A 14,723-nucleotide genomic window follows, 5' to 3' on the forward strand; every position below is an offset into this window, starting at 1 on the left:
TGTGACCTCCCCCCCTCTGTGACTGGCCGGTGGTGGGATGATGCAAAACTCCACAATTCGTCCTTCCCCCTCACAAAGTCGAGATACACCACTACAGTAAGCCGGGAGTGAGACATATTTAATGCTTCAGTTGGAAAGTTAAGTATTTGGAATGTATAAAACCTGCCACTAATACTCATGAATGTGTTTTAGGAATAAGCGTGGCAAGTACTCACAGTTGTTGTGCATAAAACAGAGTGACAGGAGACCAGAAAAAAAAATAATAAACCCAATGTGATTTTGTAGGTGAACTGACGCTTGCAGAAAGAGGCGGTTTCTGTGCCGGAGAGCTGCAGCCACCACAGCAGGAGACAGAGCCAAGAGAGTACCTCTGAGCAACAGACATGACTCATGGATTTTGCAGATATTTACCCACTATTATGTACATATACATGGGCAGAATATTGTACATAAAATAAATTTATGTCATGCACAAAATGAACCATGCACCGTGTGTGAAGACAGTAGATAATTTTTTAATGTTTCGTACACAGCAGGGATATTAACGCTAGTTTCGCCTAAAGGTTGAGCTGCATTTTGAGACCAAGCGCTGCCTTGCTGTGGAACTCGCCCGTCCAGACCAGTCCCTGTGTGTTAATGAAGGCCCCGTCTCCTTCCAACCTGCGACACACCGGTTAAGACATCTTAAAATCGTACACCTCATGCAACTAAGCTGCCGTAACATCAGAAAAATGATTGGAACTGCTTAAGAATACATTTCATATACACTGCCTGGCCAAAAAAAAAAAAAAAAGTCGACACCTGGATTTAACTAAGCAAATAGGTAGGAGCCTCCTATTGGATAATTACTGCATGGGTGATTATCTTTCAATCCTGATAGCTCATGATCGATGATCACTTAAATGTTTGGTGAAATCAAATTGAAGAAAAACAACAGTAGAACTCGGGGCTAAGTTTAATAGTGAAAGTAAGAGCATTTCCACTTGTACAATGTGAAGGGAACTCAAGGGATTGGGACTGAACAGCTGTGTAGCCTTAAGAAAACCACTAATCAATGAGGCTAACCGGAACAATTCAATTTGTTAGGGAGCATAAAGATTGGACTCTGGAGCAATGGAAGAAGGTCGTGTGGTCTGATGAGTCCAGATTTACCCTGTTCCAGAGTGATGGGGGCATCAGGGTAAGAAGAGAGGCAGATGAAGTGATGCACCCATCATGACTAGTGTCTACTGTACAAGCCTGTGGGGGCAGTGCTATGATCTGGGGTTGCTGCAGTTGCTCAGGTCTAGGTTCAGCAACATTATGTTGCCCAAAGAATGAGGTCAGCTGACTACCTGAATATGTTGAATGACCAGGTTATTCCATCAATGGATGTTTTTTTCTTCCCTGATGGTACGGGCATATTCCAAGATGACAATGTCAGGATTCATGGGGCTCAGAGTGTGAAAGAGTGGTTCAGGGAGCATGAGACATCATTTTCACACATGGATTGGCCACCACAGAGTCCAGACCTTAAGCCCTTTGAGAATCTTTGGGATGTGCTGGAGAAGGCTTTGCTCAGTGGTCAGACTCTCCCATCATCAATACAAGATCTTGGTGAAGAAATACATTTTTTTTTGCCCAGGCAGTGCATATATTAACAATGTCAGGGTTTCAGTTTTTACTGTAATAACATATATAAGACCACAGCTGTCAAAATGTTTAATCCTACCTCTCAACTGTATCGTGAAGTGTCACATTAAAGAGGATAAAACCACTAATTTCTTTTTATCCAGTTTACAATAAAATTGGAATAAAAACATTCGGCCAAACACTCCAATCCATATTATTAGTGCAGTTGTGTAACCTTTTAGTTTAGGAGATTACACAATATAAAAATAGATGCCTTTTCTTTCTTTTTTTTACCTGTTCTTGTGAAAGTGACCTTTATACACGGTGCTGTCTGGGAATGTGTACGTTCCCGCGCCGTGGTACATGTTGTCTTTGAATTCTCCTTCATATTTGGCTCCGGAGGGATGCTGCAGGGTCCCTCTGCCGTGCATCTGGGACAGGGGCGGAACAAAACAGAGAGCGTGCATGACTAACCGGAAACACTGACAGGTGCTAGTAAGGAGGTAAACACATGAACACACAGCAGGTACAAACTTTGTCCTCGCTCCACTCTCCAGTGTATATGATGCCACAGGCTGAGGTGTGTTTACCAGTACCACTCCTCACCATCGCTCCGGATTCAGATCTGCTGCACTCCCCTTCTGTTGAGACACAGATGTTATGTAGCTGTAGTAAGTGTGCAGAGCTAAATCAACCAGTTATCACTCACCATATCTGTCCCCATTAGGGAAAACGTAGCAGATCTGAATAGGGCCTTCTCCTGTAAACAGACACATTTGACCTCATGCAAATTCCATGCAAATAATCTTTCTTTTTTTAATTAGGCATCATAGCAAAGACAGAATGACTTGTGTGTGTGTGAGAGAGAGCTGGGTGTTAGAAATCAGATCTTCACACCCCACCAGACATCCGTGACAGCTTCCCCCAGCTGGCAGATGGTTGTCGGGAAATATCGCTGTGCCAACTTTGGAGATTTGAAAAGACGTCAGGGACTGGAAAGTTGATGAAATGACACAAGCCAGCTCTTTATGCTTATATTTGTTCACTTAGACGGCCCCCAAAAGATAAACAGTTCCAACTGTAAACCAACTTCCGCGTTGTGCTGGTGTTACCGTGGTTACCAATTTAGCACGAAGCTAGTTTTGAAAAGTTTTAATGTCAGAATTTTCTTTTTCATTCAAGGCCGGGTTACTCAAACATATGTCGAATTTAGTGTAGTTGAGTGAACAAAAAAAATAAAAAAAAATAAAAATTATTTATTTTTTTACAAAAATCACAAAAACCGTAAACCGGAAGAGAAACTTTAAACCCTGAGTTTTCGGCCAATGGAAGGCATGCAGGGTAGCCGGTGTTCAGAACAGCTGGCTCAGGTTTGTTCATATTAGTAATTAAAGTTTAGTCTTTGTGCTCATTTTGTACTTCATGATACGTCTCTGTATTTTATGCCATTCTTTAGCCCTCTCGACTTGTCAGGAAGCTTCTCTGAGCTAGCTCGACATAGCAAAAGTGAGGAGAGCTAGCCGTTAGCATGTTAGCTAGCTGAGCTGCCAGTTACTAGAAAATGAAACTTAACTTCCAGACAAAACGTGACGTTATTTGTAAAAAAGACAAATGCGCCGCTCTTTTGTACTTTGCTAATAATACACACTGCCTAGCCGTCTAGCCGTGGAATTAAATGGCCATGCCCCCCCGGTAGAGTTGTTAGTGTTTCCCTTTGATTGCATAATTGTAGCCACCAGCGCCGTGTGTCAGCCACCATCGAATTTGCTCGCACTTGAACCGACAGTGCTACAGCGAGCGACCCCACAGCTATTATCCGACTCTGTGCTCTGCAGTGGATGTACAGTATCTGCCTGCTCTGCCTCCGCAACCAGCAGCTCTCTCTGCTCCTCTCTTATCCAGGATTATTGGAGACTTCCAAAGCCCAGTGCATGCGTTTCTCCTCCAAGATTGTTTGCTGCAATGAAAGGACACTGACTGAAAGTGAGTATGATTATTTTAAGAAAGGAGTGGTGTTTTGGTAGTGATTTTTTTTCAAGGTAGGCTGATTTTAAAGATGGTATTGTTTTGGCAGAGACATGAGCGCGAGGAGGAAAGGTGGGAAGCCGAACAGAGGAGGAGGGAAATTTAACAAACCAAGAGGAGGTGGTGGTAGGGGAGGCGGAGGCGGAGGTGGAGGTGGAAGTCGGAAAGCAGGAGCAGGTCACTGGCTCGATGACGACGATGATGATTTCAGCCTTGATTTCAGACCCGCTCGTCCCAGCAGGTGTAAAATCAAAGTCAAGCACTTGATTATCATCTTTGTGCACATTTTATTTCATTTTATTCTCACCTCCTTCTGTGTTTTCCCTGGCAGACCCAGTAGAGGACGAGGCGACGGTGGACGTTCCGGTGGCAGGGATGGGGGTCGCGGAAGAGGAGGCAGGGATCGAGAAAGGGATAGTAGAAGGGATGGGAAAAGCAGCGGTAAGGCTCTCCCGAGGTCCCTGGCGAGTACTAGGGTGTACCCGAAGCCCGGGGACAGCTTCAAGCCAGAAGCGAGCAGCATGCCCTTGCAGAGGATCTTCATGACTAACGAGAACCAAGAGCAACTGAAGGAGCTGCTGCGGCATCTACAGACCCAGGGCTTGGATGAGCCCTATGAGTGAGTACATGCTTATGAACATGCACACACTGAGCTTCATTTGCTGAAGGAGACTAATTGAAAAGACTCATACCAATATCTCCTCTTCAGTGAATCTGGTTCAGATTACTCAGGGGCACAAGAGGAAGAGGAGGAATTCGATGAACTGGATCACCGTGACGAAGGCCAGTTCTGGGCCACTAATGATGAGCCTGTGGAGCGAGCAGAGAGCCCAGAATATGACCCAGATTATGATGATGAGCGGCCAACACCTGAACCTATCATCTCCTTATTTGCAATAGGAAAACTCTGCAGGTGATTGTCTTTTATTTCGTTTCAGATTTTGAATGTTGTACGTGAGCCTGCCAAGATTGAACCTAAAAGAGTTTGGTGTATATTTACTTTTTCTCTGACCCCTCTCTTTTCTCACCTTTCCTCTGTATAGGTATGGTTTTGACAGGGAGCGCAGCAAACAGGCCCTGGAGTCTGGTGGTGGAGATTTTGGAGCAACTCTGGAACAGCTCCTGCTTCAGGTTTTCACGGAGCGCTACGGCCAGAAAGCGGTTGGTCCCGATGGCGTCGACGGCATCCCCATGGATGAATGCTTGAGCCAGAGACAGGAGGAATCTCTGGCCCTAGCTGCCATTTATGGCGACCGTTTCAGCGAGCGCATTGCCAACGCAGTCTGGACTGTAACCCTGGACCTCTCATTCCTCTCAAACAGTGCTTCCAACAGCGCGGGAGTGGATAAGGGTCGAAATGGTCGAAAAGCTGCAAACATCCGTGACATTTGTAGATTCTACCTGAAAGGTCAAGGCTGCCGGTTTGGAGACAAATGCAAGTTCAAACATGAACCCCTCCCAAAAGAGAATCCTGGGTCTGGTTCCTCAGACCTGATGGGCCCGAGCCAGCCTGGCTTCAGCAGCTATTCTCCTCCTGAGTATGAACTAGAGGTTCGTTTCCCCAAAGGGAACCGTTACCCATTCCAGGCACCGATAGTTGCCTTCAGTACCAATGACAAATCTTTCGGGGCTGCGGGGAGGATCAGTGTGACAGAGAGATTATTCGGTGAAGCGTTAGCTGCAGCGAAGTGCAACGAACCTGTCGTTTACACTCTGATAACTTTATGTGAGGACGAAGTTACCATGAAGGAACTGTTGGCTGTCGGCCATCACAAATACAGCACACCTCCACCTGTTGTGGTGGCTCCTCCACCTTCTCTCGCCATAGCGAAGAGTAAGAGCGTGAAGAGCAATGCTTCCGAGGAGACCAGGAGTAGCAGCACCACCAGTAGTAATCACACAAACAACAGGAGGACGGCTACACCCAACAACCAGAGACACATAGATGGTGAGTCAACTGGATCATTTCATTTACATTTTCTTTACATTGAACTTACAGAACTGTATTTATATTGAAATCCTGTGTTTTAAGTGAAAGATACTGGAGAGGCCGAGGATCTTTATGAGAGGGAAGAAGACGAGGAAGACAAAGCTGTTCCTGTTGTGGACGAGAGTTACGTCAATCTGAGGAAGAAGATGGTGAATAAGCACAATCAGAAGATGGGCAACCTACTGCAAGAAAACGGCAAGCTGTGCCGGGAGTTCCAGAAGAAACAGGTGGGACTGAGCAAAAAAAAAATAAAAAATCTCGTCTTTGATTTATCTTACTCGACAAGCTCTCCGACACAGTGTTTTAATGCATTCTTTTTATTTCTTCTGTCACCTTAGTCATCTAGGAAATTCAAGTCAATGCTGGAGCAGAGGAGTAAACTCCCAGCTTGGCGAGAAAAAGAGAACATCCTAGATGTGTTGGACCACTGTCAGGTGCTGGTGGTCAGCGGGATGACAGGGTGAGTTCAGGCGTACACAAAACCTCACACATGCTGTTTGTGCAAACTTGATTTGGTTTAACAGAAAGCTGAAATTATTATTATACTTTATGAGGTTCATTACTCTCCTACTAGTTAAAATACATTCTCAAAGTATAGTTTTGTATTGAAAAGAAAACATGTGTTAGGTTTTGTTTTGTTTTTTAAGCTCAGTCTGTACTTGACCATAGATCTGTCCATTTTCTGTTACTTTCCTGCAGGTGTGGTAAGACCACTCAGATTCCTCAGTTCATTCTGGACGCCTCTTTAAGCGGTCCAGCGGATCAGGTGGCCAACATCATCTGTACCCAGCCGCGCCGCATTTCTGCCATCTCTGTGGCTCAGAGAGTGGCACAAGAGCGCGCAGAGAGTCTGGGCAACTCTGCGGGCTACCAGATCCGCCTGGAGAGTGTCAGGGTAAGAATTCATTCAACATGCACTTCTAGCATCCAGTATTCTGAAGTACTGGCTTTTTAGTAACTGTGTCTAATCGACGGTAATTGTCTCGATTAATGTGGCAAAATAACTTCCTTGTTCAGACGTCAGCCACCAGACTGCTGTACTGCACCACAGGCGTGCTGCTGAGGAGATTGGAGGGCGAGGCAGACCTTAAAGGTGTCACGCATGTCATTGTGGATGAGGTGCATGAGCGGACGGAAGAGAGGTGAGATTGTTCACTCGGATAAGGTGCAGAAAGTATTTTCATTAATTTGTAGTTGTCAGTGTCAGGTTGATCTCAAATGATATCCATAATTTTCCTTTTTCTAATCATTTTCAGTGACTTCCTCCTGTTGGTGCTCAAAGACTTAATTATTCAAAGGCCAGACCTGAAGATTATTCTAATGAGTGCTACTCTTAACGCCAACCTCTTCTCTGAGTATTTCTACAACTGTCCTACTATCCACATACCAGGTAATCCTCGTCTATATTACACTCAACCTGTGAGTTTTATATTCTGTCTGCACCTCAGTGCAGTCCATCTTTTCTCTCCCTCTTAATGGATATGTCTTGTTCCAGGGCGTACTTTCCCCGTTGATCAGTTTTTTCTTGAAGATGCCATCGCTAAAACCGGGTAAGAGAATCCTCCTCCTGTGTCTCTCTACATGTTTAATAACCAAGTGTCTGTGTCTTGTACTCACTCCACACACTTTGCTCTCTTGTCCCAGTTATGTCATTGAGGACGGCAGCCCTTATATGCGCTCAGGGAAACAGAATTTCTCTTCCGGGAGTGGGAGAGGAAGCAAAGGCAACACAAGGGACGTGGTGGATGACTTGGGCGATGACGTTTGGAACTTCATGTCTTTCTGTAAGAAGGACTTTGTCAAAGACTCTATCCCAGACCAGCAGCTCAGCCTGCAGGATCTCACAGTCCGATACAAAGGTAACAAGTGGACCTCCTGAATTTAAACCAAACAAACTGCTGCTTCTCAGTGCATTAATATTAAATACTGTTTTTGCTGATGCAGATACTAAGAAGTCTGTGCTCAAGACGATTGCTGCAATGGACCTGGACAAGATCAACATGGACCTGGTGGAAAGCCTGCTGGAGTGGATAGTGGATGGAAAACACAACTACCCACCAGGTAAGAACCCTCTGTATAAAATCAGTCCAGCTGCTGTTCCTTCAGTTTGTGTGTTGATATATTCTTGGGGTTTCTTCACAGGTGCCGTGCTTGTGTTTTTGCCTGGCCTCGCTGAAATCAAGATGCTGTATGAGCAGCTCCAGTCCAACAGGATGTTCAACAACAGGCGCACGTCCAGGTCTGGGGACGACAGTTCCTCTTAATCGGCAAAAGTCATGCTTTGTGTTATTTTCTGTTTGTTACCTCCAGCAGGAACATTCCCACGTCATTAAAAAAACAACATGTAAAACCTTCGTTAGCCAAATTCTAACTGTGATTGTGCTTCTCCCACATCAGGTGTGTGGTGTATCCACTCCACTCGACGTTGTCCAATGAGGAGCAGCAGGCTGTTTTCAGCCGGCCTCCAGAGGGCGTCACAAAGATCATCATCTCCACCAACATCGCTGAGACCTCGGTAACCATTGACGACGTGGTGTACGTCATCGACTCCGGCAAGATGAAGGAGAAAAGGTAACGTTGTAATATGCTCGCATAGAAATTTCTGGGTGTAAATTACGTTGTTTTATTAATTTAACAACCGCATTTAAATAGCCGTATCATATGCTTGGAGTCACTGAAGGAATATTTATTCACATTTCTTGCTTGTGTTTTCAGATATGATGCATCTAAAAGCATGGAGAGCCTGGAGGACTCGTGGGTTTCTCGGGCCAACGCACTGCAGAGGAGGGGTCGAGCAGGTCGTGTGGCCTCGGGCGTCTGCTTCCACCTCTTCACCAGCCACTGCTTCCAACACCAGCTGTCTGAGCAACAGCTGCCTGAGATCCAGAGAGTACCCCTGGAGCAGATCAGCCTCCGGTACATCCATCTGTTTGCTCTTTAAACGACGCCAAGTGGCTTTGTTGTCTCTGCAAATGCAAATAGTGGAGATTTATGTACGACAAGGCTGTAGGGATTTATGCTGGAAAATGGAGGGGAAGCTGGTTTAGCACCTGTGAGGGTGTCCAATGTGGTTGGGTCAGATGAGGGTCCTCTTCACCGTGCTTTTATTTACACTCCCTTCGACAGAATCAAGATCCTGGACGTGTTTGCGGAGCTGACGCTGGAGTCGGTCTTCTCTCGGCTCATCGAGCCCCCGGCCATGGGAAGCTTGGACGCGGCCAAGCAGCGCCTCCAGGACCTGGGAGCTCTGACTGTCGACGAGAAGCTGACCCCGCTGGGCTACCACCTGGCCTGCCTGCCCGTCGACGTGCGCATTGGGAAACTCATGCTGTTCGGTGCAATCTTTCGCTGCCTCGACCCGGCTCTCACCATCGCTGCCAGTCTGGCCTTCAAATCACCATTTGTAAGAGGCAGCTCGACACTGTTGAGAGACCATATGTGTCACTTTTCTGCAGCCGCAACGCTAAATCTAGGATCATTTATGTCGCAGTACAGTTTCTTAACCAGCTACTTCATCTTTGTGATTATTCTGACCCCATAAAATTATAAACAAAAGCGTCTTGGTGCATTTACTTTCTGCATTTGGTCTGTTTCCAGGTGTCTCCTTGGGATAAGCGAGAGGAAGCCAATGAGAAGAAACTGGCCTTTGCTCTGGCCAACAGTGACCACTTGGCTTTGTTACAGGCTTATAAGGTACTGACTGTGCTTATTTCTATGGAAGCCTGTGTTGCTATGTAACTGCGTTGACATAGCTTTTGATGGATTATCCCTCTCTTGCAGCGATGGTGCGGTGCTGCACAGAACGGCCACCAGGCTGGCTTCGTTTACTGCAGGGAGAACTTCCTGTCTTGGCGTGGTTTGCAGGTAAGGCAGCCCAGTCTAAATATGGACCCGTTGACATTGTGGATTATCAGACATTGTCCGACAGTAGCTACATTTACACGGACACCGGTGTTCCACTAATAATCAGATTAAGATGTTATCCATATGAACAGTTAAGTTGGAATATCTAATCAGAATGTTTTGATGAGGTATTCAGATATTATTTCTGAATCGTGTACATTTCCTAAAATGTGTGGCCTCTACAGGAGATCGCCAGTCTGAAGAGGCAGTTCGCTGAGCTGCTGTCTGACATCGGCTTCATCAAGGAGGGGCTGAGGGCCAGGGTTATCGAGCGCATGTGCTCTAAGGGCACTGATGGCGTCCTGGAGGCCACTGGTCCTGAGGTGACACACACTCAAACACTCATTCAATGATCTAGCATTAATTCTGATAAACATAATGTCTGAAAATGTATGTTTTGCTTCTCAGGCAAACCTCAACTCAGAAAACATCCGGCTGATGTCCGCCATGCTCTGTGCTGCTCTCTATCCCAATGTGGTCCAGGTGCGTTTTTACCGCCTCCGTCGTTAGAATTTAAAAAAAACAAAAAACTATGAGAAACGGCCTCATGCTTCATATCACGTGTTTGATGTGGTGGTTTTCCAGGTACGAGCTCCTCAGGGGAATTACAAGATGACCAGCAAAGGAGCGATGAAGATGCAGCCCAAAGCCAACGAGCTCCGCTTCATGACCAAGAACGACGGCTGCGTCCACGTGCACCCGTCGTCTGTCAACTACACGGTGAGAGGATGAGATGCTAAACTGAGTCATTGGATAAGTTGTCTTAGGCATGGATCGGTCAGCTACATCAATGAACCATATGATGCAGGAGAGGAAACACGAAAATAATCCTACAGTTTGAAGAGCTTTGAGACTAGCATCTACCACAAGTGTTGTTGATTTCAAACCCTGTACCTCTCCTCCGTGTTTCAGGTCCGCCACTACGACAGCCCCTACCTGGTTTACCACGAGAAGGTGAAAACGAGCCGTGTTTTCATCAGGGACTGCAGCATGGTGTCGGTCTACCCGCTGGTGCTGTTTGGAGGCGGTCAGGTCAACGTAGAGCTGCACAAAGGAGAGTTTGTCATCTCCCTGGATGATGGATGGATCAGATTTGCTGCATCTTCACATCAGGTCAGAGGGTTAAACGATAACGCAGAGCGTATCGCTTTAGGAAAAAAAAATGTCTCTGTTAAATGATAAATTAGCATGGCCCAGACCTCGGCGAGAAAAGATGTTATAAAAAGTTTACAAGCGGTTTGTAAAGTAGTTTAATATGCTTTAAAGGTTTAACAGGCTTTTGTGAGGTCACCACACACAGCCAAAAACATAATTCAGAAATACTGTTACATAGTAGGAAAAAAACTGTAATTACACAGGGATATAATATTCAACTAAACTTGAATCTTTAAATGTGTGCGTGTTCCCCAGGTGGCTGAGCTGGTGAAGGAGCTGCGCTGGGAGCTGGACCAGCTGCTGGAGGACAAAATCAGGAACCCGAGCATGGACCTGTGCAGCTGCCCCCGCGGCTCCCGCATCATCCGCATGATCGTCCACCTCATCTCCACGCAGTAGCTCCGCTTTGTCGTCATCAAAAAGGGCTCAAATGCAGGCAGCTCTGTTGTGCAAATATGTTTGTGCTCCTGCATCACTGCCACAGAGTCATTTTTTAATGATCCGTTGAAAGGAGAGACGGCTGGAAACGCGTTCAAGGTTCGACAGGGCGAACGCTGTACTTGAAGGGAGGTCCTCAGCTTGAAGGACGATCGCCACACCACCCCGTTGCCACCTGACACTTTACCACAACTATCAGTTTACACAAAGATGTTATTCTGTTGCTGCACTACTGGCTTTTTAAAGAAATGGCTCTATGCAGGTGATATGTTAAAGCACTTGTTTCTAAAGTCTTGTTTACAACATGCAGCAATAGAGGAAAAAAAAAAAGGTCAGTGCAGTAAATTGGCGCTCAGCTGATTGTTACATTTGATGTCACGTACAGTGGTGTGAAAAAGTGTTTGCCCCCTTCCTGATTTCTTATTTTTTTCCGTGTTTGTCACACCGAAATGTTTCAGATCATCAAACAAATTTAAATATAAGACAAAGATAACACAAGTTAACGCAAAATGCAGTTTTTAAATGAATTATTATTATTATTATTAAGGGGAAACAAATCCAAACCTACATGGCCCTGTGTGGAAAAGAGTTTGCCCCCTGTTAAAACTTAACTGTGGTTTATCACACCTGAGTTCAGTTTCTCTAGCCACACCCAGGCCTGATTACTGCCTCACACGTTCTCTATCAAGAAATCACACTTTTTCACACCGCTGTATTTTCTGTACTGTACATTTTTAATTTAAGTTGTGTGTCCTGCTCACAACTGAGAGGTTTCTTGGGTCCATATTGGATTTCTTACACTTAATGAACTGTGTATAAACAAAGCTTATGAGTATTTATTTGTAATGCATGACTGAGAGATCCAAGAGCTTCTGCATGGTATTCACTTGTTCTACATTTACTGAATGTATTTAAACATTAGTGATGTCAAAACCACGCAAGGGCTTTTACAACCAGGTGGGAGATGCCAAAGAACTTAAAAGCCGCTGTCTTACCAAGTGATGAATTCCACCGCACTACAGATAAAAAAAAAAAAACTAAATAAAATGAACATGGCTGACTGTAATTTGCTCTTGCTCAGTTCTTGTAAGCGGTGTTGTGTTTGAGCCCTGGCTCGGATGCAGCAGAAGGATTTACAGGTTTGTGGGAGGAGAGGACAACCCCTTCATTCATGAGTAAGTCTGTTCTGTCTCTACGACAACAGGACATAAACAAATGGGGTATCAGTATCCCAGCTGAAGCTATTTGGTTGCCACCTACAACAGTGCCATGTCCAGAACTGGTAAGATATATATTTTAATTTGTTATATATTAACCACTGAATTAAATTATTTTATTAAAGCCTTCTTCTATGTGAATATGTTGTTTAACAGATGGGTAAATAATCTGATTAAACTGGAAGTGCCCTTGACATCTTCCACTATGGTAAAGTATATGTGACAATAACTATCAGGACTATAAAGTGATTATATAATCAAGCATATATTTAGTAAATCCCTTATTTTCTTACAAGGCCACCAAATCTAGGAAATCAAGGTCCCTCAGTTCTAAGCCGACCAAGAAGAACGGGAGTCCAAAAAAGCCCAAGAAGAGATCCTCTAGTGCCAAATCCACCAAGACAGACGTGGACATCCTGAGCCCAGCAGCCAGGGAAAATGTCTACTACATTTCCCACAATGCAGCTGACTGCCTGGAGTTCAGAGGCTTCGGCTGGCCAAAGTCAAACAAGAAGAAAACGAAGAAGGGGACAAAGCGCAAGAAGAAAAAGTAGATCCTAAATTCTGCCAAAGTTAAGCTTTTTTTCCCCTCTATTATAGTTGAAGGGTAAGATTTAAATGCCTCCCTGTGGCGCCATCTGATGGACATGTGTGTAACGACAAGCAAACTGTGCCAGTTTAGATTTCACAATTCACGAGACAAAGACTTTAAAATTCATTATCTGCAACTTTATTGTGCGCTTAAATGATTCAGGATTGTATTTGTACTAATATGATAAAAAGTTTGGCAGTTCTTATTGACAAGATGGAATACGTAGAAGCAAGCTGCATTAATGTTCACCTCAGAGAACAACACACACATCTTCTGAATGACATGTGTAAGTTAAAACACCACAGTGCATTATTAAAGAAAAGAAAAAAGACCAGCCACCAGTGCCACAGACCTGGGTTTAAGATGATCCCACTGGTTGTAATATTCCTTAAATCCAGTCATTTTTTACTAATAAATACAGGCTACAATGAGAACATGCCTTTAAAACTACGGGCAGAAACAAATACTGTTCCAGGCACTGTTTGTATTTTACATAGTAAATCCTTTTATCAAATGTACACATGTTATATCAGCACCCTGTAAAATAAATATTTCCTTTGCAGACGGAAGTCTGTTCTCGCAACATGGTCCCGGTCTCCTCACTCTGACGGCGGCTTCTTCTTGGCCTCCACGTCTTTCTTAAAGGCTTCAAATTTCTTGCCTATGTTGGGAACCTAGACAGGAAAGATTACACTTATTTATAGATTATATATACAGCCTTTCTTTTATTATTAAAGTTGTAACATTGAGTCATGCTTGAATTGTGAGGTATTGCTGTCAATCATCCCTTCTGTCCAATCCCAGCTTGTGGTGCAAACAGCTGCGCCTCTGATTGAACGGCTCAGTTAAAGCCAGTCTGGAGGACTTAATGCAGAACCCCATTGAAAAAACTCAGGAATTTAGCTGCAGAGTTCTCGCTTTTTTCTTCATATATTTATTTATTTTTAGTCTTTTGTACAGTTAAATGTTCTCTGCAGCTGCTCAGTCAGTGCAGACAATGCGTGTTTGAGTGGATTAAGACTATGTAGTTTCATGAATTAGATTTAGATTTGTTTCAGCACCTCGTTATAACTGTTTTACCATCACCACCATGAAAACAGTCACTGTTGTAGGTGTAACTTTTGAAGTGGCACGTAATGTTGTTGACGGAAACATTTCTCTAGACACGCCTGGTTTGTATGGTGCAGACTAGGAGATAACAGCTAATTCGTTGAAAAACAAAAAAACAAAAACAAAAAGTTAAAAGGCTGATAAACTTACCTCATAGTTTTGAGCGAGGTACATCCCCACTACATTCCCCAAGGTGAATCCAGCCTGGAAGACAAACACAAGTTTCATCAAGGTCAATCTCTAATCTCTGCTACTGGAATTATGATTTGACCCAATAAACATTTATTTCCGTATTTACGCAATGCTTTACGACTTTTACTGACAGCCAGTTGTCACTATGCTAACACATTAGCTAAGCTAGTTTCGCTGGCATCTCTCAGCATCCCTGACAAATGCCGACACTGTGATTAAAAATATCCATTTAACTCACCAGAAATTGTAGCATGGTTGAATAACGATGCCACCAAAGGTCTGCGAATGGAAATGCGGTGACAAAAAAACAGGCAGTCGGTTCAAAGTTAGAGTGAGACCTCGAACAAGCCAGTCCAGCGAAGCTAGCCTGTCATCAACAAAAATAACGCGCATGCGCGAGATAATTCAATCTCGCGTTGTCTTCCCAGAAGCTGCGCTGTAGTCTCTATTCAGCCATGAGCCGTGGTAGATCGCCGCTGAAGAACTACAA

General features: G+C 44.5%; 4 protein-coding genes across 4 annotated transcripts; 2 read left to right on the plus strand and 2 right to left on the minus strand.

Annotated features, from left to right (window-relative positions):
• Positions 1-422: 422 nt before the first annotated feature.
• morn2 (MORN repeat containing 2) lies at positions 423-2,713 on the minus strand. The gene is made up of 5 exons (XM_084573968.1): positions 2,514-2,713; positions 2,321-2,371; positions 2,146-2,252; positions 1,906-2,042; positions 423-660 (listed from the first exon to the last, which is right to left on the minus strand). Exons 1-5 carry the CDS (start codon positions 2,518-2,520, stop codon positions 558-560), a joined length of 405 nt encoding a protein of 134 aa, XP_084430094.1. The 5' UTR covers positions 2,521-2,713; the 3' UTR covers positions 423-557.
• Positions 2,714-3,772: 1,059 nt separating this feature from the next.
• Positions 3,773-12,668, plus strand: dhx57 (DEAH (Asp-Glu-Ala-Asp/His) box polypeptide 57). Its single transcript, XM_084573286.1, has 23 exons — positions 3,773-3,877; positions 3,968-4,255; positions 4,346-4,549; positions 4,680-5,584; positions 5,669-5,853; positions 5,965-6,086; positions 6,326-6,521; positions 6,644-6,768; positions 6,883-7,016; positions 7,122-7,176; positions 7,271-7,485; positions 7,571-7,687; positions 7,769-7,865; positions 8,024-8,197; positions 8,342-8,542; positions 8,753-9,029; positions 9,224-9,319; positions 9,407-9,490; positions 9,715-9,852; positions 9,938-10,012; positions 10,115-10,249; positions 10,442-10,642; positions 10,940-12,668. Exons 2-23 carry the CDS (start codon positions 4,158-4,160, stop codon positions 11,081-11,083), a joined length of 3,978 nt encoding a protein of 1,325 aa, XP_084429412.1. The 5' UTR covers positions 3,773-3,877; positions 3,968-4,157; the 3' UTR covers positions 11,084-12,668.
• Positions 12,597-12,931, plus strand: smkr1 (small lysine rich protein 1; the record flags this gene model as incomplete). Its single annotated transcript, XM_084573291.1, has 1 exon — positions 12,597-12,931. A coding segment is annotated over one exon (297 nt), but the record flags the coding sequence as incomplete, so codon positions are not given.
• A 121-nt stretch (positions 12,932-13,052) lies between these two features.
• stmp1 (short transmembrane mitochondrial protein 1) lies at positions 13,053-14,633 on the minus strand. The gene is made up of 3 exons (XM_084573290.1): positions 14,472-14,633; positions 14,192-14,245; positions 13,053-13,605 (listed from the first exon to the last, which is right to left on the minus strand). Exons 1-3 carry the CDS (start codon positions 14,484-14,486, stop codon positions 13,531-13,533), a joined length of 144 nt encoding a protein of 47 aa, XP_084429416.1. The 5' UTR covers positions 14,487-14,633; the 3' UTR covers positions 13,053-13,530.
• Between the last annotated feature and the right edge of the window lie 90 nt (positions 14,634-14,723).

Source organism: Chelon labrosus (genome assembly GCF_963514085.1).
Source record: "Chelon labrosus genome assembly, chromosome: 23".
In the NCBI taxonomy this organism is placed as follows: Eukaryota; Metazoa; Chordata; class Actinopteri; order Mugiliformes; family Mugilidae; genus Chelon; species Chelon labrosus.

Excerpts from the sequence above, each read along its gene's own strand:
- morn2 (XM_084573968.1), bottom strand. Across the intron at positions 2,043-2,145 it reads GAGAGTGGAGCGAGGACAAA|ATGCACGGCAGAGGGACCCT; the intron begins GTTTGTACCTGC and ends CCCCTGTCCCAG. Across the intron at positions 661-1,905 it reads GGTCACTTTCACAAGAACAG|GTTGGAAGGAGACGGGGCCT; the intron begins GTAAAAAAAAGA and ends GGTGTGTCGCAG.
- dhx57 (XM_084573286.1), top strand. The coding sequence starts at position 4,158 with ATGCCCTTGCAGAGGATCTTCATGACTAACGAGAACCAAGAGCAACTG. Across the intron at positions 5,585-5,668 it reads CAACCAGAGACACATAGATG|TGAAAGATACTGGAGAGGCC; the intron begins GTGAGTCAACTG and ends CTGTGTTTTAAG. Across the intron at positions 7,866-8,023 it reads AACAACAGGCGCACGTCCAG|GTGTGTGGTGTATCCACTCC; the intron begins GTCTGGGGACGA and ends CTCCCACATCAG.
- stmp1 (XM_084573290.1), bottom strand. Across the intron at positions 13,606-14,191 it reads ACCTCGCTCAAAACTATGAG|GTTCCCAACATAGGCAAGAA; the intron begins GTAAGTTTATCA and ends TTTCCTGTCTAG.